Source organism: Bos indicus, chromosome 5, assembly GCF_029378745.1.
Source record: "Bos indicus isolate NIAB-ARS_2022 breed Sahiwal x Tharparkar chromosome 5, NIAB-ARS_B.indTharparkar_mat_pri_1.0, whole genome shotgun sequence".
Classification (NCBI taxonomy): Eukaryota; Metazoa; Chordata; class Mammalia; order Artiodactyla; family Bovidae; genus Bos; species Bos indicus.
The window spans coordinates 512,085-535,386 of NC_091764.1; the positions used below are offsets into that span (position 1 = coordinate 512,085).

Consider the following 23,302-nt stretch of genomic DNA (forward strand, 5'->3'; position numbering starts at 1 on the left):
CAAGACTACTGGAGTGGGTTGCCATTTTCTTCTCCAGGGCATCTTCCCGACACAGGGATCAAGCCGTATCTCCTACGTTGGGGGTAGATTCTTTACTACTGAGCCACCTGGGAAGCCCCCTTTGATTAGATAGAGGTCTACTCAGTTAAAGGTATCCTTGGATACCCTGTACAATGTGCTAGATGCCACATCCAGTGGACCTAATGCTGTTTTTGTTAATGCAAAGTATTTTTGTGCTTTTATTAGAACCTGCAGAGTCCAAAGTTGTTCTATTTGAATATCTATTATGATAATCTTTTAACTGAGGGCAAGAGAAAATCTTGTTCTTACAAAACTGTACTCTCATGACAACTGTCCAACACACAAAAGAAAATATCTGATCCTAATGAAGTCAACCTATCTCACTCTCTCTGGATCTGTAAGAAATGAAGTTGGTAATCTAGACCTGCTTGGTACAATAGGCAAAATAACTGGTTGTCAACCAGGCATTGCTCTTCTGCCTTCTGTACATTTGGTAGGTATCTTTCAGAAATAATCTCTCACTACTATGCTGCATACTGCCTCAGCTTTGCAGTTATTGTTTATCATTTCTTATCCTACCAGGAAGGGATTATTCAAGTTCCCAGTTTTAATGATGGTAACTATTTTAGTGAGACTAATCACTACACAGTAACTACTAACTATTCTTTCACTAAATGCAAACCATTTCTAAAAATGAAAGTTCACTTTCATAAGATGTCCAATCTGCTGTACTATGACTATAGATGAAATATACATCATACTCACTTAAAATTTGTTTTCTGATTTACACAAAGATCTAATATAGGACTTTAGCAGCCATATTAAAGAGATGGATTTCTTTTTAGACAATATCGTCTTTGATGTTAAATCACCTACAATTCACTTCTTAAAGAATTCTGAATACTAAAGTATAAAGAAATTAATTTAAAAAATAAAATACACATGCAATTTACACTAATTTTTTCATACTTCTTTCATTATTTGAAACTTCTTCATTCCTACTTTATCTATGGTAGAATGACTGAGAGTAATTCAGTATCATATGATGTACCTGGGTTGCTATTTTCAGCAGAAGATTTAGATCTTTTTTCTTTATATTCAGAAATCAGTTGGCAAAAGCTATGTATTAAAAATGCGATACATAATATTTTAACATTGATATGAAAAACAACTACCAAATTCTTAGATTATTTCAGACAATGTCAGAAATAATATCAAAATTTCAATTGTCACATACATATCAAATTTCTAAGTTATATAAACTTTTATGTAGCATGTAGTACAGGAAAAAGTAAAGGTATATTTTCACCCTGCTTATTTAACTTATATGCAGAGTACATTATGAGAAACACTGGGCTGGATGAAGCACAAGCTGGAATCAAGATTGATGGGAGAAATATCAATAACCTCAGATATGCAGATGACACCACCCTTATGGCAGAAAGTGAAGAAGAACTAAAAAGCCTCTTGATGAAAGTGAAAGAAGAGTGAAAAAGTTGGCTTAAAGCTCAACATTCAGAAAACTAAGATCATGGCATCCAGTCCCATCACTTCATGGCAAATAGATGGGGAAACAGTGACTGACTTTGTTTTTTGGGGCTCCAAAATCAATGCAGATGGTGACTGCAGCCAAGAAATTAAAAGACGCTTACTCCTTGGAAAGAAAGTTAGACCAACTTAGCATATTAAAAAGCAGAGACATTACTTTCTCAACATAGGTCCGTCTAGTCAAGGTTATGGTTTTTCCGATAGTCTCACATCTGTATGGATGTGAGAGTTGTACTATAAAGAAAGCTGAGTGCAGAAGAATGGATGCTTCTGAACTGCGGTCTTGGAAAAGACTCTTGAGAGTCCCTTGGACTGCAAGGAGATCCAACCAGTCCATCCTAAAGGAAATCAGTCCTGGGTGTTCATTGGAAGGACGGATGTTGAAGCTGAAACTCCAATATTTTGGCCACCTGATGCAAAGAGCAGACTCATTTGAAAAGACCCTGATGCTGGGAAAGATTGAAGGCAGGAGGATAAGGGAACAACAGAGGATGAGATGGTTGGATGGCATCACCGACTCAATGGACATGCTTTTGGGTAAATTCTGGGAGTTGGTGATAGACAGGGAGGCCTGGCGTGCTGTGTTCATGGGGTCCCAAAGAGTCGAACACGACTGAGCAACTGAACTGAAAGGAGAAAGAAAAGGAAGATGAACTAGTAATGAACTCAGGGCAGTACAGCTCCAATAATTAACTAGATTTAGCTTGGCATCAGAGAAGGCAATGGCACCCCACTCCAGTACTCTTGCCTGGAAAATCCCATAGACAGAGGAGCCTGGTAGGCTGCAGTCCATGGGGTCACTAAGAGTCAGACACGACTGAGCGACTTCACTTTCACTTTTCACTTTCATGCATTGGAGAAGGAAATGGCAACCCACTCCAGTGTTCTTGCCTGGAGAATCCCAGGGACGGGGGAGCCTAGTGGGCTGCCCTCTATGGGGTCGCATAGAGTCGGACACGACTGAAGCGACTTAGCAGCAGCAGCAGCAGCTTGGCATATGAAAAATTTCTTGAGCTTGCAAATCCTACCTCTATAACCAACTGCTCTTTGTTCCTGGAGGAGTTGTTTGTCTTCAGTTCAAAGTCTTCCTCTACACAACTGGGATATTACTACCTTATTTCACAAGAGGATTAATAGGATGTAATGAGATAATATACGCACAAAATGCTTGCAGAAACAGTCAAAGAGTAGAATAATTTCATCTTCAACTTTATTGCTGTAACTACTTTGGAATTCAAAGTAAATCCCAATGTGTGCTTTTTCATACGTTTAACATTAAAGTGTTGCATGAAACTGTTATTAATTCTGGTGATTAGCTGTTCTTTGTGGTTTGTAAATTAGGGAATCTCAGCTTTTAGATAACGTGTACCTGAATTTATTTATAACATGAATTCACTACATTAGAGAACATAATGATCCCCCATTATTGCAGCTAATTACATCAAGAGCAGAAAACTAATCACAATCAAGACCTGGCCTGGACCACTATTCTTCCTTCTCTACCTACTCAAACTCTGAACCAGCAGATCTTTCTAACAATGAAAGATCTGCTTAATCTCCATGTTTAGTATCTCTTTAATCTCCATGTTCCTCTCCAATTCACTTGGAAGACATATCTCTACTCTTACAGTGGGTACTGGCAAGTTCTAGACAGGGCTTACCTCTCTGAATTCCAACTATCTTACTTGAGATTTAGGGATTTCTGCTGAATGGGTTCCTATGGGGCAGATTCTGAAACATTTAAGGTGGAAGCAGACAGAAATCCGTTGGAAGATTTTCATTATTACAGGAAAGATCCCATGAGGGGCCAAGCATAATTAGGGAATCTCAGGCAAGCTGGCATCCAGTACTCTGGGAAGGATGACAGGGAACCTGTGACCTAAGTAAAGGTGCCCCCACAGGACAGAAAGCCGCCTTGAGGTTCAAGTCTAGATACAAAGGAGAAAGGGAAGTCTGCTCAATTCCTGCAAGAGCACTTGACCCTCTCTGACAGCCTAAAATGGTCCCCACTGACATCTGCTAGCAGAAAAGATAAATAAGAGCCTCAAGGGCACCTCATCGTGAAGATCTAGGCTTCCACATGGGCTCCACATAAGGTCTCTGAGTGAGGGGGGAAGCTAGGCGGCCCAGCTGCCTGAACTGGGTGCTGGAGTTTTGTTTGCAACAGTGACTGAGCGACAAGCATACATATGAGAACAAAGGAGCTCTCACTCTGAAGTCGACATGTGCATCACCCTGGGAACCTGGACCCAGAGGGGCGGCCTGGGAGCAAAGGTAAATCGTGAGCCCACTGCAGGATGAGTTGTTGTTGTTGTTGTTTTTTCCTTTTAAAATGATTTTATTAAAGGTCTTTATAGAGCCCTATCCAGACTCCAGATCCAGCTGCCAAGCAGATCCTGTCAAGACCAGCTGTAGCAGCAGTGCTGCAGCAGTAGAATCAATGCAAGGAACAGAATGATGAGAAGGAACTATTTTCTCCCCTCCAAATGACCTGTAGGAATCCTCCGGGTTCTTGGAAAATTCAAATGGGAGCGTATAGAGAGGCAAGCCCTCAAGGGAAAACAGGATTTGCTGCTGAACTAAATATTTCAAGACCCAAAGAACTAGTTAGAAATATCACAACTGTGACACTGTTCACACTTGTAATGAAATGGCTAATGTCAAGCTTTCTAAGGATCAAGGTCTACATGTCCTGAGATAAAGCACCCCAAGCCTACAGCCAAGAGTAACTAATCGGCCTTTGTTTGGCTTTTAGCTCTTGAGGGTGAACATCTCACCATCATTCTCCAAACAGCCTGCACCAAATTAGAACTCTCACTGGTGACGTAGCAAGTAACAGTTAAAATTATTTTTGGCTGCAGTTTAGTGAGAACTGGCATTTTAATGTGAACACTTACATATTAAAACCACTAATAACAGCATATTCTTCCACAGGCCATCCAAAAACATCTTGAGAAAAGATGTCAGCACCTTGTTGAAGAAGAAGTCTGATGACATTTGCTGATTCATACTTGACAGCAAGCATGAGGGCTGTTCTAAAACAACAGAGAGATGACTTCAGTCTCAGGAAGTTGAGTTGACTTACTTCAACAGTTAATTTGATATGCTTTACCAAGTGAATGCCTTGCCATTCCATGAAGAACTGACCATTTACAGGCTCAATTGTTCATCTTTATAAATTACCTCCAAGGTTAAAATGAAGGGATGGAAAAGAAGCCTCCTGTCCCACTGGGATGCCAGGTAGCAGCACTTAGTATTTCAAAAGTCCCTGATGGGGACTTCCCTGGTGGGCCAGTGGATAAGACTCCAGGCTCCCAGTGCAGGCGGCCTAGGTTCCATCCCTGGTCAGGGAACTTGATCCCATATGCTGCAACTAAGAGTTCCCACAAGTAGGACCCCACATAGCCAAATAAATAAATGTTTTTTAAAAATAATAACAAAGTCCTTGATGGACAAGAAATGATGCTGAGGTCACTTACCTGAGGCAGATGACTATTTAAGGGATAAATTCCCCATTTCCTCCTTAGTCTCATATATTAGACTTCAAAGTCAGCTAGAGGTTGGGTTAAGGAAAGGCTACTTGCAGGTTTAAATCAAAAATATTGATAATAATGGGAATAAAAATAGTCATGGTGGCAGTTAATGATGCAGACAAGCATGTGCTAGGCGCTAAAAATGAAATACTATATATCCAATCTTTCTTACACACAGGCACCTTTGAAAGATACATTACTATTTGCCTTTTGTATCAGGAAACGTATTTGCTGATGATAACCCTAATTGGTAGGAAACCTAGGAATTGAACCTAGCCTGAATCTAAAGCCCATCATTTTCATCTGTATCATTCACCTCTGACTTGTCTTTGTTAAAGCAACTGTTTATCCGACCAAAGCTATCTTTCTTGCTTCTACCTGTATTAAAAATGAAAATAGCAAAATGTACTAAAATGAGGAAGGATAAAAACTGATGAGCCCACAGGATCTGGTGACAGTAAGTAATAATCACCTTTTTGTGGCTGTTGTTATTTAGTTGCTATGTTGTATCTGACTCTTTTGCAACCTAATAACATCAGCATACTTCAAACAAAGTAATTTAAAACAAGGAGTTATCCAAAAGACAAAGTCAAGTTTTTTAGGTTTACTATGCATCTTATAAAAATATATACATACAAAGTAGAGGTTAAAGAATTCTTTTAAAAGAATTAAGCAACTCGATACTGTCATGAGGTAAACTCAAAAGCAGAATCCATAGTTCACAAAGCTAATAAAACTAATTTGAAATCCCTCACCTATTACAAGATCAACCAACCAAACAAAAAGAGGTTGCATATGACATCAGCCAATATTATTAAGGAATATGAATCCTGCTATACATTCCTGCTATATATTGTTCATGATTCCCAGTCAGAATTGATTTTCTACCTAAGTCATGATGTGTTGATCATAAATGAATCCTCTTATTCATTTAATCTTGATATTAGCATCCTAGAACAGCACTAAGGGTTTTAAAAAGAAAAAGAACAACGGCACATTTTCACCTTATCAACTGCATGTATATTTGCTTTTTTCTTTATTTAAAACTCCACCATTTGCCCTCTCCTTTCACATATCACAAGTAAGAGTGGTGTCAGGTCATCCTGTAAAACAGGGAGAACCATTTCTAATGTACACAGTTAACCTATTTCTAAACTGAAATTAAAATCGTGCAATAGATTCTCTGAACTTAAAAATATAAGTCAGAAAGTAAATGAAAGACAGCCCCCTCCTCATTACCCTGTTCATCTTCTCTCTCTTTAATATGCTCCTCCTCTGGGCCTTCCCTAATGGTCCAGTGGCTAAGTGTCAAGCTCCCAATGCAGGGGGTGCGGGTATCATGTAGCTACTATATCAACTGCATATTTTAGGGACAATGCTGAGGCAGAAATATAGAATACTATCTGTAGCTTGCATAACCTATCTAAGGATGACCATGAGTAAACTCAAAAGGTTTACAGACATTCCAGTGGGAATATTATTCTCTACATCTCTACATGAACATGCAAAAGAGAAACTTCTTTCTTTTTCAAAAAGTCAACTCTGGGAACCCTGTTTTACTGCTTTCTCAGGAATGTCTCCTGGAATTTAATCTTACTCATTTTCTCTCCCTTGCTTGCTCTTTCCACCACCCTCCCTTAAGTTAAGACATTCTGGCTGAGAGGTCAGCATTAGATAGATGCTAACTGCATGCAGAATGAGCACCCTCCCCACCTTATCTTCAAAGACCCTTCTTGATGACTTTCACATTCTGGCTGAGAGGTCAGCATTTCAGTTCAGTTCAGTTCAGTCGCTCAGTCATGTCCGACTCTTTGCAACCCCATGAATCACAGCACGCCACACCTCCCTGTCCATCACCAACTCCCTGAGTTCACTCAGATTCACGTCCATCGAGTCAGTGATGCCATCCAGCCATCTCATCTTCTGTCATCCCATTCTCCTCCTGCCCCCAATCCCTCCCAGCATCAACTAGATGCTAACTGCAAGCAGAATGAGCACCCTCCCCACCTTATCTTCAAAGACCCTTCTTGATGACTCTCATGTGATTACCTCCAGACCACCAGAAGGAAGCTTCTAAAATCCTAGAGTTCTGGTGTCTGTCTTGCTTTACTGCTCTTAGTTAAAGATTGCAACATAAAATTACCAATAAATATATGCTCAACATTTTCTGGGGGAGTTGTTCTTCCACCAGCTCTCCCTGCACTGTCTCTTATAATCTTGTGTGTTTGTGAGAGTTATTCAATGTGAAACCATCACAACCAACTTAAAAATTCTAATTTGAAAAATTCAATCCCATTCTCAAGAGATTTTTTAAAATATGAAATCAATTATAAATTAATTAGACTGTCTTTAAAAACCTTCAAATATTTATCAAAATAAACTATCAATCAAAAATTGGAAACTCAAATGCTTATGGTTGGAAAGCTGATGACCTGAGTAAGTGAAAAAGCGAGGTGAGAATGGTAACCCCCCAAACACATGTCTCACACAGAAGGGGTGGCCTCTGCACGTAGACCAAACAGTAGAATGGGCTCAAGGGGGTCCATTTTTGGTCCTTGGAGAAGCCTGAACTTCTGCATGAGCCTCCTAAATTTGAAATGTTGACTCAATGTATGGAGGTAAACTAAACACATCCAAGGGCCATGTTTAGTTTATGGCCCACTTTGGGTTTTATGCTTGCTGTTTCCAAACAGGTGGGTATAAAGCAAATATTTGTATGTGAAACCTTTCCTTTCTTTAGTATCATATGTTTCACAAAAAAAGTGGGTCCCAATATGTAATAAATATGGCTATTAAGACTCATAATTCAATTAAACATAAATTCTTTTAAAAAGACTCATAATTCACAGTCAAGAATGTTTCCACTGCCTGTTGAAACTACAATCTATCTCTAGAATTCTTCTAGATTGTTAATAAAATAGATCATGAGTTTCCAAGCCTGCTTAAAATAAATGCTTAAAACAATTGCCCTCTATACTGTTACTAACTTCACAGGTTTTAAAGCTCTCATCTGCTTATGCCAGGGATCAGCAATTCTAACAGACACACTGCAAGAGTCTGTCCTGCCGCTGACACCAAAAAAGGCTCATGGGTTACTATTACTGCAGTCAGGAAAACCCTGTTGGTAACAAACATCTGTTGACCTAATGACCTGGATGATAAGTGAAGGTGCAAGATCCTTAAAGGGTCAGACTCTACAGACGAAGTGACTTCGCCATGAGCAAATCGCTAAAAACTCTTGGAGTGTCACTGAATGATGAGTGGTTGGAAGGAAAAGGAGTTATCGTTCAAGCCCATAGATATTGCCAAAGATACTCCTTTTAATGTCTCAAACACAGGGGCAGAGAAAAAGTCAGGCTAATATTGTTGGAAAGGAGGGAGCTAATGGAAGTAGCTAGCACTGATCAAACTCCAACGCTTCAGGACACTACTTTCTTTTGGGAAGGGTGAATTTAGAAATTACATGTATTCACTCCATAGTTATTCATCAAGGATTGGATCAGAATCTCAAGGGAATAGTTCTAAATACATACGTCCAAGCGTTCCTCGATTTACTCAGTCAAAATCTACAGCGAACAGCCTAGGCTTATACATTTTTAAAATAAGTTTTCCCAAATAATTGTGGTTCACCAGCAGAATATAGCTGAGAATTAGTGCAGCAACCACTCCACTCTCATCTCTTACTCACATGGCCAATTCCTTCTCTTTACATGAAGGTTTGAATAAAAAAGAAAAGTGTAAGAGGCAAGAGTTATCAAAACTGCAATTTTTAAAATTTTCCTGGGTAAACAGTGGTAGAACAGGGACTAGTAAACCCAAAAGGCAACCTGATCTCATTATTTATAAACCCCTTACTTCCTTCCCATCAAGACATTCTAGATGGGAGAGCAGAGTCTAGACTCTTATCTAAGTGGATGGTTCTGCCAGAAAAGGATAATATCAGGTAGTTATTTGCTCTTGTCTCTTAATTCCCACTTAATCACCACCTGTTCACTGTCAGTCTGTTTTGATCAGAGTCTTCTTAAAACTGGCACCTAGGCAAGTCTACAATTCACTCACATACTTTTTCAAAATAACAACTATTATCCCTGAAAACTGAAAAGCATATCAGAAATATATAAACTGAAGGGAATAAAAAGCCCAAGCCAAAATCTTGGGACTTCCATGGTGGTCCCGTGGCTGGGTCTCAGTGCTCCCAGGAAAGAGGGCCTGGGTTCGACCCCAGGTCAGGAAACTAGATCCTACATGCTGAAACAAAGCCCAGCTCAGCCAAATAAATAAATATTAAAATAAATAAATCCTCTTCTTGGCATTTCCCAACTTCCAAAATTCCAGCTTGACTTGCACTTTTCACTTGCTTGCTCCTTTTCCTTTCCTTTTACCCTCTTAAGACTTGGGCGATGAGAGAGAAACTGTGTTTATATAAACCATTTTTCATAAAATGGGAATTTGTGAACAGCAGCAAGATTTCTAATATGTTATAAAATGCTTTCGTTATGTTTGAATTTTAAGACAAAGTCTACTGAGGCAAATTTTTCTTTACTGTGTTATTTTAGACTGATTACAAAAAAAAAAAAAAAAAAAACCCTTAAGTGGGGGAAAAATATTTGGAAAATGTTTTACCTTTAACAAGTGCAGTGTTATCATGAATACCAGCCATAAATGCATAAAGGAATGCTTTACTCTCTAATGCTTGAGAAATATCATGATTTAAAGCAAAATCTTAGACAATTTGGTTCCTTCAAAATACTTTCACTCAGGGAAGGCTGGAGCTTCTAAAGAAGGAAAACTGAGCCCACCTGTGAGAGTGGAGGGAGTTCCTGGCGGGGCTGCAGCTGCAGGACGTCACGTGTGTAAACAGCAGGAAGGGCGGCTTCGCCATCACCAGCTCCACATGCACAGCTGCAACCCCACCGACCAGCTCCCCAGGGCTGAGCGCGGGAGACCCCCAGATGTACATCGCAGAACAAGCGGTCACCAGCACAAGTGAACACCCTTGCTGGGAGTCAAACATGACCTGACCCTCTTGGCTGGATCTCAGAACTGGGGTCCTGGAGGGCTCAGGGCTCCAGGCCTGCTACCTTCCAGGCCCACTTGCACTCACACAGCTCCCCCTCATGGGCACTGGGTCTCCCTCCTCCTCCCACCTACCCCCAGGGGCACCTATTCCCTGAGCCCCTGGACGCAGCCACTCCTCACATCACTTCACTGCCCCCAGGCCTTCATCATTTGTGGGCTCTGAGCCTACCACACACTCCTGGGCACGTTCTGATGGGAAATCTTCCTTCTGGGGTAGATGGCTGGCTGGGAGACAGAGCTTTGCCCTCTCTATGGGCGAAAACATTTTTACCCACCCCCTGCAGTGGCTTTCGGAGAAGGCAATGGCACCCCACTCCAGTACTCTTGCCTGGAAAATCCCATGGATGGAGGAGCCTGGAAGGCTGCAGTCCATGGGGGCGCTGAGGGTCGGACACAACTGAGCGACTTCCCTTTCACTTTTCACTTTCATGCATTGGAGAAGGAAATGGCACCCCACTCCAGTACTCTTGCCTGGAGAATCCCAGGGACGGTGGAGCCTGGTGGGCTGCCATCTATGGGGTCGCACAGAGTCGGACACGACTGAAGTGACTTAGCAGTAGCAGTAGCAGCAGTGGCTTTGGAGTTGTTTCCATGGTAACAGGGCTTGATGGACACTATTCAGTTTACCTATTTACATAGTTAGAAATAAAACACTTCTAGTTTAAAAAAATGGTTTGCAAATATTTTGTAAATAAAGTTAGTTGAGATATACCTTGTTCCTGGCTTCTATATTGGTGTCGCAGGAAAGCAGCTTTGCTGTGAGTGATACATTCTGGCAAAAGACAGCCTAGTGGAGAGCGGTGTTCCCACAGATGTCCATGACATTTGGGTCAGCACCATGCTCCAGCAGAAGAGTTGCACACTCCTCTTCTTGGCATTCTATGGCCTGTCAGTGTTGTGCCAAGAAACAGAGTGTAAATTCTAGGAATTCAAGGTAAACAGTCCACAAGCTTCACCCGTTTGCTATATCTAAATGATATGAATTCACTTTTAGTCTTAGTAGTTAAATCACATCCACCTCGTGTGGACACAGTTTGCTGCCCCATACCCTCATCAGTGCTGTCCTGTTTTCATTGTCACAGAGGTTAAGCAGGCATTTTCTCTCCAGGAGCAGAGTGATCGCTGAATGGCCATTGGCACAGGCCAAGTGGAGGGCAGTCCTATGAAAGCAAGAGGAGTTTTCAGGAAACTGTAGTGTTACTGTTTCAAAACAATTGTTCCTGTGATTGAAAACATTCACCACTGAATGGCCATTGGCACAGGCCAAGTGGAGGGTAGTCCTATGAAAGCAAGAGGAGTTTTCAGGAAACTGTAGTGTTACTGTTTCAAAACAATTGTTCCTGTGATTGAAAACATTCAATAGCATGCTATTCCTATGGCTCTAAAACAAATATTTTGTTTCCTTCTGGAGAAAGAACATTATATATTAGCATTAGCTCTTAACACAGTAATGAAAGGACAATTTACTTGAATAGAATGACCATGACCTTGAGATTCAGCTCAACTTGGGTTTGAATTTTACTTTCACTCTGTCACTTAGCTGTCGCTCAGCCTGTGCCTCAATTTCCTCATCAGCAAAATGGAGAAAGAGAAGTAGTTCTCTCACAAGACAGCTCTGTGATGCTTAAATGAGATCCATGCAGAGTTTAGAACCATTCTTGGCACAAGTAACAGCTCAGTAACTGTTAGGTAATATAATCATACTTATTACTATTACTACTATTTTACAAGGACAACATCTCAATGAAGTCAAAGGATATCATACCTCCTTTGCAGATACATTTTGAGGATTACAGACAACACCGTACTTCAATGATTCTAGTACGCTCATTTTCTGACATTTTAACATCTCTGACATCGGAATGAAATTTATAATTCACAATGTCTGTACAACTATAATTGGTAGCATTTTTGTTTGCTCATTTCTCATTTTTCCTATTGATCTAATTAGCATAAGGTCTTTTTGTCTAAAGTTGCTTCTTTTTAATTAAAATATAGATGATGCATATTACATATTATTACATATTACAGGCACACAGCATAGTGATTCAAAATTTTTACAGGTCATACTCCATTTAAAGTTATTATACGATATTTGCTATATTCCCCATGTTGTACAATACATCCCAGTAGCTGGCAGGATTTTAGTTCCCCCACCAGGTATTGAACCCTGGGCCCACAGCAGTGAGTCTTAACCACTGGACGACCAAGGAACTCCCTAGATTCCCTTGACTTCTAAAAAGGCTCAAAGTTGTCAGAAAATATCAATTCTCAAAGAAAATTCTAAAAAAAAAATTGGAAGTGAGAAATCATTTTTATCTGTGCCACATTCCTATTAGTGCCAAAAAGACAAGCCCTGTCTGATAATCTGACTTGACTATTGACAGCTTGATCTACAGAGAGTTTTAAATTTTTTGTGTTGTTAAAATGTTAAATCCACATCCAGATTTCTTTTCTTTTTTTCTTTTTTGTGTGTGTGTCTAAATCCAGGAAACTCCAGAATTCTTACTTTTGAAATCATTCTTAGAAAGGTCTTTGGGGTGGGAGGGAGGCTCACAAGGAAGGCGATATATGTATACTTACAACTGATTTATGATGTTATACAGCAGAAAACAACACAACATTGTTTTTTAAAGCAATTAATCTTCAATTAAAACAAAATTAAGGTTAAGAAACAGTAGAAATAGAAAAAACAGAAGGTCTCTGTCAGCAGATAAAAAATGTATAAATAGGAATCTGAGTTTTATTCTGGTACTTTTCTCACTGTGCCTATTTGAAATGTTTGATCCATACTCTATCTGAGACTTTTTGGTGAGATAAAAATTGAGTTACTTTTCTCTTTTACCAGGTTATTTCTCCACCATCTACACACAGTTTATCATTTCTAACAGAAAAGGTCATCATTTTCAAGTTCTAAAGTTTTATATACATTTGGGTGTTTGGGCATTCTGTTCCATTCATTTCTCTATCTTTTGTTAGTAAATAAACACTTTGTGGGCACATATAGCACATTTTGATATCAAGAAGGGCAAATCTTCCTCTACGATACAAAACTTTTAATTTCATCACAACAATTAAAGACAGCGTATGTAACCCAAAATCTTTAAAACCATGAAATGTTGATTTGGTTTAAATATACATACCATACATCCTAGGAAAATGTCTTCCTATTCAAGAACACAGCCAACTTCCTACTTCAAAGCTGTCTTCTAAGGTCCTTCAGCAAAGAACACATATACCTAAGTGTACACTGATATAAAATGGATATTGAATTGTAGCTGAAGAATTTTTAATCCAGAAGTTGATTTGGCATGGGAATTATTTTGCTCACTATGCAGTTTTCTGTAATATATAACCTTATGGTATAAAAAATGTATACATTAAAAATAAGATATTGACAACATCAGAAATCTGTCCACTGCCATGATCCACAATTGGTGATCCATGAAGAAATGCTTTCATAAATCACATGAGAAAATTTTTGAAAGCCAGAAGGTTCAGAAGATTTCTTGAAGGCTATATAACTTGAGAGCTTTTACTAATGAGTACATCATACTAAACCATGCAAATAAAAAGTAGGAGGAAGAAAGGAAAAACAGATGCTATTCATGTTTCATTTCATTTTTGTGATTACTGACATTCAGTTAAATGACTTCAAAACTATCAGTAAAGCTCTGTAAGGGGAATTATAAGTGGGTCCAAAACCAACTAAGGCTTTTTGCTGCCTATAAAGTCTGTGGGGTGCTGGATCCCAGGAAGGTATCCAGGAGCCTTGGAGGGGAAACTCACAGGAGGGATTTCTGCCAGGCCCTTCCACCCAGCTTACCTGTTCATCTTGTCCCTGTCGTTCAGGCCATTTTTTCCAAACAACAGAACAAGCTGCACTTTGGCTACATTGCCCACAATGGCAGCTTTGTGAATCTTTCTGAGGTCTTTGTCTCGGATGCGGTACCCGGGCTGGAATTGATTCCATGACCACTGTCTCTCACTGAGTTGATGGAGGAGCCAAAGGGTGACACACCCTTCTTACTCCCGAAGCCAAAAATCTTTTTCATCGCAGAACCTACGGACTCCAAACACACCTCACCTCTCGCTCGGCTCTTCACAGTCCCCTAAACCCAACAAGAGCACTACAGGTAAGCCAGAGCTGTCCGGTCACAACCTCCCAGCTGGGAAGCTCAACGGTTTGGAATCTTTCATCCCAGAATGATCATTGCTAAGCAACACCTCTAAACACATTGCCCATGCGCACAGAGGCCTGGCGTGCCAGCCCAGTGCTCATATGCAAGAACTGTAAGTTCATTTCCTGAAAGAAACAAACCATATCAATAAACCCTTACCTAAACTAAGAAGGAAAGAGAGGAAACTGAAATACAGAAATGAAAGTGACATTAAAACTTTGTAACTGTCAAAATAACTATAGTATCCAAAGCAATCTAGAGATTCAGTGCAATTTCTATCAAATTACCAATGGCATTTTTCACACAACTAGAACAAAAATTTTTACAGTGTGTATGGAAACAAAAGACCCCAAATAGACAAAGCAATCTTGAGAAAGAAAAGTAAGAGCCGACAGAATTAGGTACCCTGACTGCAGACTACTCTGCAAGCTTCAGTAATCAAAACACAGTACTAGCACAAAAACAGAAATATATTGAATGATCACTGGAACAAGACAGAAAGTCCAGAGAAAAACCTACGTACTTGTGGTCAATTAATCTAGGATAAAGGAGGCAAGACTATACAAAGGAAAAAAGACAGCCCCTTCAATAAGTGGTGCTGAGAAAACTCAACAGCTACATGTATAAGAAGGAAATTAGAACTCAAAATGGATTAAGCACCTAAATATAAGACAGGTCCTGTAAAACTCAGAGGACAATATGGGCAGAACACACTCTGACATAAATTACAGCAGGATCTTTTTTCATCCACCTCTTAGAGTAATGAAAATAAAAACAGAAATCAGCAAATGGGATATAATTAAACTTAAAAGCTTTTGCACAGTGCAGGAAATCGTAAACAAGACAGATGACAACCCACAGAATATTTGCAAATGATGCAATTGACAAGGGATTAATCTCCAACATATTCAAATAGCTCAAAGAGCTCAATATCAAAAAACAAACAACCTGATCAAAAAATGAGTATAAGATCTAAATACACATTTCTGTAAGGAACACCTACAGATAACCAAAAAGAACATGAAGGATGCTCAGAAAGGATGCTTTGCATCACTAATTATTATAGAAATGCACAAATACTACAATAAGGTATCATTTCACTCCAATCAGAATAGCCACCATCGAAAAATATACAAACAATAAATGCTGGAGAGAGTGTGGAGAAAAGGAATCCTTCTACACTGATTATGGAATGCAACTAGGTACACCCACTGTAGAAAACTCTATAAAGGTTGCTATAAAAACTAAATATAGAGTTGCCATATGATTCAGCAATCTCAGTCCTGGGCATATATCTGGAGAAAACCATGATTCAAAAAGGTACATGCACCCAATGTTCACTGCAGAACTATTTACAATAGCCAAGACATTGAAGCAACCTAAGTGTCCATCAACAGAAGAATGGATAAAGATGTGGTACACACACACACACACACACACAAGGAAAATGGAATATTACTTGGCCATAAAAAGAAATAATAATGCCATTTGCAAAAACGCAGATGGATCTTGAAATTACAATACTAAGTGAAGTAACTCAGACAGAGAAAAACAAGTATCACATCACTTACATGTGGAATTTAATAAAAAATAAACTTATTACACAACAGAAACCAACTCAAAAGATCTCAAAATCAAATTATGGTTATGAAAGGGGAAGCATGAGTGGAAGGACAAATTAGGAGACTGGGGTTAACATATATACACTATTTTCTAGTAGTCATGTATGGATATGAGATTTGTACAATAAAGAAGGCTGACTGCCAAAGAATTAAGGCTTTTGAACTGTGGTGTTGGGAGTAGACTCTCAAGAGTCCTTGGACTGGAAGGAGATTAAACCATTTAATCCTAAAAGAAATCAATCCTGAATATTCATTGGAAGGACTAATGTTGAGGCTGAAGCTTCAATACTTCAGCCACTTGATGTGAAGAGCTGACTCATCAGAAAAGACCCTTATGCTGGGAAAGATGGAAGGCAGGAGGAGAAAGGGGACCACAGAGGACGAGAGGGTTGGATAGCATCACCAACTCAATGGGCATGAATTTGAGCTAACACCACAAGATAGTGGAGGACGGAGGAAGCTGGCAGGCTGCAGTCCATTGGTCACAGAGTCGGACACCACTGAGTGACTAACACTTTCACTTTGAATATGGAAAACTTAACAGCGCTGGTTTTTAAATCGCTTAAGTTAGCTGCAGAGAAAATACTTAGTATCAAAAGTACTTAGATACTACTGTTTAAAAGTAGTATTACTACTACTTAAAAGCAGTACTTTCAAAATACCATATAAATTTTCATCATACACACAAAAATATTTCCCTTTAATAAAGATTTTCTCATCATGTTTAATGAGAAACAACTAAAATGTCATGAAAACAGTCCAGAAGGGAAATTTTTACTATTTATCTTTCAGGTCATATATTTTTTCTTCAAAATCTGTACATATTCTTGTGATGTTTTCAAAAGCAGGTCCTGAGACAGATTTGACCCATCTGTAGCTCCTAGAGGAGACAATCCACAGGACTCAGATTCAAATTCAGCAGCAGCTGGAAAGAAAAAGGATTACATTCTTTATCTAAAATACTTAAACAAACAAACAAAAAAAAACCTTGAGATATTTCTAAGTGCTCTGAAAAATGAAACATATCTATAAATGACAGAAAACAAAATACAAGATTAAAATTACAAAATCAGCCCACAGTCCCACATGTGGCTGAGTATCAGAGCTTCTGGCTTTCTCATTCTTCATTCATTTACTCAATAACTATCTGCTAAGGTGCTGTGACAAACACTGGAATTACAAGATGAAGGTGACCCCAGTCACCCTGAGAAATGATAATGCCACAAACTGTAAAAATAGATCAACAGACAATTTCCATATGGAGTCATAAATACTAAGACAGGTATACAAGATGGCACAAGGAACACTCAGAAGGGACAGCTGGCTTTGTGTCAATACTGCCAGCTTTTTGGTGGAGGTGCTATGGAAGTAGCTACCTGAAGGACAGGAAAAAGTACAAGAGTCAGAGGGGAGAAGCATGTACAAAGACCAGAGGTGAGGAAACGAATCTGTGGGATCCTACACAGTCTGGCTGGTTAGATGCACAGCTAAGGGGCAGAGTAAGGTGGTGAAGAGATAAGGCCAACTACTTTGGAAGGTTGATGCAGGTGTTTGGAGCTTTTCCTGAGGGAAAGAAATAAACTAGTGATAAAGTCAATGACACAGAAATTATAAAGCACCCACCAAGTGACAGCTACGCAAACATGACTGCTTGAGTCTGGGTGTTCTAGCCTTAACGACTACCAGACACTTGAGACGTTGATGAACTCCATGCTTTCTGAGAATGGTGTCAGGGTGCAGATGGACAGTTCCACAGCGATGGCAGTAGTACAGAAAGGATACTGCCAGAAATAAATAGAAATACATAGACCTTTTGAGATTTTTTTTAAACTATGGAACATGATGAATAAATGAGGAAGAATAACATTTTTCACTATAACTGCTCAGGCTTTCACATTTTTCATTAGCTATATATAAGAAAAAAATTTTTAACAGAGCATCTGTTATCCAAACAATGGAAATAGATACCATTTATTGTTTATAGTGTATTTCAGAAATCAATATCTAAATTTAATTCATACATTTTGGCAACATACCTTCTCTTAGTTCTCTAGTTATACTCCCGTCCAACTACTGCCGCATCTGAAATAAGTCAAATATTATTTATCTTTAAGTTAAGCAAGAGATATTATCATAGGAATGTTATACAGCTTACTAAATGTGACATTTAAATAATACTTTTAGAGACTAGACCTAACTTGAAGATTACTTAAGTAGAAAAATAATCACATAAATAAAAGAAAATGCATTCCTACTTATTCCGCTTATAAATAACAGAGAACATGTATATGGAACATTAATCTGATAAAAAGTACAATAAATATCAGTCTATCAAGTACACATAATTTCAAACAATTAGAGAATGACCCACGATCCTAGGAATGACCCACATGATTACTATCTTCTCCCCCTAACAGCTCCTGCCCTAAATACATACTTCTGAGACCTTTGATTTCTAGGTGTGGATCCTGTTCAAATGGAGGAAGTAGTTTGAGTTGAATGTTATTAAGGAGAACACATCAGCAATTTTCTTTAAACTTTTCTATTTAACAAAAACATAGAAAGGTGAGAAAATTATACACAATAAAACAATGTACCAGCAAGTTTTTATTCTAAAGGTGTTTAGTGAGAAGGATTAACACGTAACTGTTAGTTTCCAAACTATGTCCCATAGAAGGGGAAGGTCCCACAGGGGTCATTGCAGGGTTGAGGAACTGAGAAGTCAGAAGTGCAGGACCTCTGGCCACTCCTTTGGCTTAAAAGGCTTTATACTTGTCTCTGTTTTATATAATACGGTTCCACACAAAAGTTTTTTTTTGTTTTTTTTTTTTTTAAGAAAGGTTGTTTTCTTTGGGAAAAAAAAACAAAACTTTTTTTAAGGTATGAGAGTCATGATTTAGGCAAAGTTCATAATTCTACAAAAGAAGTAAGAAAGCCAATGACTTTCTCACTGAGTCCAGAGTCCTATGCCAGCTACTTCCTCAGATTAAGAAAAAACACACAGATTTTGAACTACAACACAGAGACAATGAATATGTAAAACCTTCTTACATAGTTCAATAATGCTTGTGGCATGACATGACATAGTAGCTTTCTAACTAAATCATGTTTTAAAGGCAAGAACAAGAATAAATTATTGTCAAACTCCTATATGTAGCAGTCATTTGATATAGTTAATTTATAAAGCATACATTTTTTAAAAAACACACGACAGGGAACTTAAAGGAGAAAAGTTTCAAGGTGAGGACTTACACTCCTACCCTCCTTATGAGAGGTGAGGAGATTTACCTAACCGGTGAGTTTGGGAGAAGGAACTTCTCCCAAAGTGCTTGCTTGGTTCCAAATCTCTACTTTGAAAAGATGCATGTGCCCACAGCACCGTGAACTTGGGTGTGCAGTAGGCAGCCTATGTCTGGGACGGGGGTCAAGCATTTGCTTCCTCCTCTTTGGCCTGCATGGGGAAGTGTCTGACTTGGGATGAAGTGTTCAGAGGCCCGCTGTGACTGCACAGCTAAAGCACGTCCTCCAGTTTCACAGCTCTCAAGTACTAAGACCCAATGTAGATGCAGTGCTGTCAAAGAAACCTTAATTGCTCTCCTACGATGGCAAGAAGCCAAATGAGAAAACAGGTTGAGACTGCACTTAACAAGGGCTACTTTCCATTATCACAAACATCAGGAAAACACCATTAAAACTATAAACCTGTGTGCACTGACTGAAATGGATATTTTAATCACAATGATTGAACAGTGAAAACTGGTTGCAATTTAAAGACTCCCCATCATTGCTATCTTAAATACCCTTCATCCACGTGATGTCAAGATAAAGTGAGCTTCAATTATAATGTTTAAATGTTTGAATTAACTACAAATCTAGAAATATTCTACAAATGCTCAGTAAGATCGTTCTTTTAAATTTTAAATAAAAATGCTATAGGTAAAATAGCAATTAAAGAAAATGACAAAAAATGTCATTTTTGTAAGAAACGACAAAATGTAAGAAAATGACAAAAAATGTTAAGCTAAAACTATAAATTAATGTTTTGGTTTAGTATTGTAAGTTTATTTAATTCATAAAAAGGATTTATCTAGGATTCCTTTAAACAAAAAGCATCCATATGTGGTTAGTGTTTAGATGCCAGTGATTCACTTATGCTTAGAGGCAGAAAAACTTCGTTGGGTACAGCAGAGCTTGGAAATGATCATGAACCATTGCCAACTGAAATCAATTAGGAAGTGAAACATCTGAAAGAATACTTTGGATATTAGGCAATAATATTTCATTTCTAAAGTAGAATTTAAACTCAGCTTTTCAAGAAATTTAATAATTTAGCAAGTATCTCTTAAAATCAAGAATTCTGGGACCAAAAAATAATCAAATTTCTGTCTCCTTTATTAGCACGGCTAATTATGACTTTTACTTAGTGTGCATTAAGTCAAATAAACAACTCAGAAATTCACCAAATTAAAAACAAGGATCATTCATATTAGAAATCTGAAACCCAGTGAAAAAAAGATAATAGAACTAATCTCGGTCAAGTAAGTCTCCATGCTGTTATTCGAAGGGCATGGAATTGAGGTAGAGAAACCTACGTTTGCTCTTGGAGTAAGATTTCCATTGAGCACTAAAGGATTATTGAAAGTTCCAACACAAGGGGGCTCCAGGACTGGCCTTGTGCTAAGAGTGCTGAGTAAAGATTTGTTCTGCTCTTTCTCCACCTCAAGTTTGGTGCTGATCACTGCCAGCCTCTCATGAGTGCTGGGGAAGATAGAAAACACCACCTTAATGATTTGCATTTTTAAAGTTGCCATATAATAAGTGGAATTCCCAATAAATTCTTTGAACACAGAAAACACAGAGCAGACCTCCTGTAAACAGTGATAGCTGTAACCTTGTTCTGAAGAAGTACACGTGTCTAGGGCTTTTCAAGTAACAAGTCACGGTTGGGACAGGAAAGAAAGGGCATCAGAGAGAAAGGAAGGTGGCCTCACAGTGACACCTACTGCCCTCTGGGACACACCTGCCTCCATGAAACAGTTCAGGGATGAAGAAACACCCCATCCCACAAAGCCACTTTCAAGCAATTGCTTTCACCACTCTTGTATACACGTTTCACTTATGACCTCGGACAAATTAAGCTTTTGGCTCTGAGGAATCATCTAGAGTCACAATCTAAAGGGGAGGAAAAGAAAGTCAATGGGTGATTGAAAAGAGCTAAAACAGCCCCAGGAACAATTACAAGTATCCTCTGCTTTTTCAAGGTTCACTTTATGTTACTTCACTTCTAGGAAAGGCCTACGTCAGCATGTTTTTGATAATAAAAAAAAAAAAAATTTTTTTGGAAGACTTTTTGATTTCATATAAAAAGGTTCAGCGTACGTTTTACAGTGAGAGGCATTGTGCTCCCCAAACAGGGAGACTGGCCCCACTGAGCTCCTTCCCTGGAAGCCACACCCCATAGATCTCAATGTCAAGTCACCACAACCCTGAACCCTATATGGAAGCACCTGTACTTCACTTGTGCATATTCATTTCAGGCTTCAAGTAGCAGAACGTGCCCTCAGGTACCTGCTTCTTTGCTGTATGCTGTTTTGGCTTATGAAAGGCTTCCCAGGAATGCTCTGCTTTCAGACAGTGGGAAAACCTGGACTAGGCACTGGAGGTGCCATCTGCCTTTTCCATTCTCCACACCCCCACCCTCAGTCAGGTCACTATACTATTTCTAGCCACTCTGTGAATTATCCTCTTTCTCCCCTGTGTTAATTGCCCCCAATTTCACAAGCATGCCTTTATGCAGTGTGCTGCTGCTGCTAAGTCACCTCAGTCGTTTCCAACTCTGTGTGGTAAAACTTAAAAGGACACAGTATTAATAGTTTGTCTTAGGGCCGCCCTCTAACAGTGACCATCTAGTTAGCTTTCACTTCCTACTAATCTCATAAACTGCGCTCTATAAAAATTGGGCTTTAGAGACAAATTAACGAACTAAATTTACTTTCTGTGATTCTGTGTTTTGACATACTTGTCTAGTTTACCTTCCAGTGACTTTCTAACTTCTAGTTCTACTAGGTAGAGTTGCTTGTATTTTTCCAACTCTGCTTTATGAGAATCTTCTTGCAAAGTTTTCACCTTGGAGAGTTCAGATTCCAGGTCTTTAATTCTGAGTTCCATCTGACTTGTTATGGAAGCATTATTCTTCTCTTGTAACTGCTCTAAGTCCTCCTGAGAGCTGCTTGTATCTAAGGCAAATTTAAAAAGATAACATTTTAAAAATAATCATTAACCTGGAAAATGATATTTGCTCCCTTTAGTTTTGAGTCAGTGATTCAGAAAGCAATTTTAAAGGTAAAAAAAAAAAAAAAAAAAAGAGCAGAAGTTTAGAACAATTATCATCAATGTGAAGTGAATTAAATGTGAATTATAAAATTAAAGTGGAATTATTGTTATAGTGGTGCTTATATAATCTGATAATTCAAAGAACAAGAGTATCAACTTAAAATTTTAAAAATTGAACAAGACAACTTAAAAATAATTCAAGAGGATGGTACCAGTTCTGCTGCTGCTGCTGCTAGGTCACTTCAGTCATGTCCGACTCTGTGCAACCCCACAGACAGCAGCCCACCAGGCTCCCTCGTCCCTGGGATTCTCCAGGCAAGAACACTGGAGTGGGTTTCCATTTCCTTATCCAATGCATGAAAGTGAAAAGTGAAAGCGAAGTCGCTCAGTCATGTCTGACTCTTAGCAACCCCATGGACTGCAGCCCACTAGGCTCCTCCATCCATGGGAGTTTCCAGGCAAGAGTACTGGAGTGGGGTGCCATTGCCTTCTCCAGTACCAGTTCTAAACCACAATATTTTCTTTTCCTCCTAGTAATCTTGTTTTATACCAATTGGTCTTATAAATGAAAGGATTCTCTAGTGAGAATCATTCTGATAGGTCAATTTGGTGATAACTGTGATGGAAACAGAAATATTTAAAGGGAGAAACAAGTGTCCCCTTCCTTCCAGAAAACTACCAAACCAACTGTTCTAAGGGAAGTAGAGGAAACACATAAGCTGTATAGATCCAAAAAGTAATTTACAATGAGGTCAATTCAAGCACATGACAGATGAACAAATTAACCTGCAAACATAGGTTGACTTCCTTTAATTTCTCTACAAGATCCTGTCTCGCCCTTTCTTCGATCTCCTGTTTATACTGCTCTACTTGACTGTGTTCTATCATATTCATTTCTATATGACTTCTGAGGTTCACTACTTCTTGCTCCAACTTCTTTTTATTCTTCTCCAGTTTTTCACATTTCTTTTGCATTCCTTTCATA

At 38.9% G+C, this 23,302-nt stretch overlaps 1 protein-coding gene across 6 annotated transcripts in view; it reads right to left on the reverse strand.

The window, feature by feature from the left end:
* The window catches only part of LOC109558299 (ankyrin repeat domain-containing protein 26-like), a 77,093-nt gene extending 53,791 nt beyond the window's left edge, over positions 1 to 23,302 (reverse strand). For all 6 annotated transcript variants that reach the window (XM_070788809.1, XM_070788813.1, XM_070788812.1 and 3 more), the window contains exons 1-6: positions 23,104 to 23,302; positions 22,017 to 22,220; positions 18,021 to 18,066; positions 17,608 to 17,765; positions 11,230 to 16,909; positions 4,467 to 11,067 (exon numbers count right to left, since the gene is read on the reverse strand). In XM_070788809.1, coding sequence (XP_070644910.1) covers positions 4,467 to 4,578 — 112 coding nt within the window. In that variant the 5' untranslated portion in view covers positions 4,579 to 11,067; positions 11,230 to 16,909; positions 17,608 to 17,765; ... (1 more) ...; positions 22,017 to 22,220; positions 23,104 to 23,302. The remainder of the gene's footprint in view (positions 1 to 4,466; positions 11,068 to 11,229; positions 16,910 to 17,607; positions 17,766 to 18,020; positions 18,067 to 22,016; positions 22,221 to 23,103) is intronic.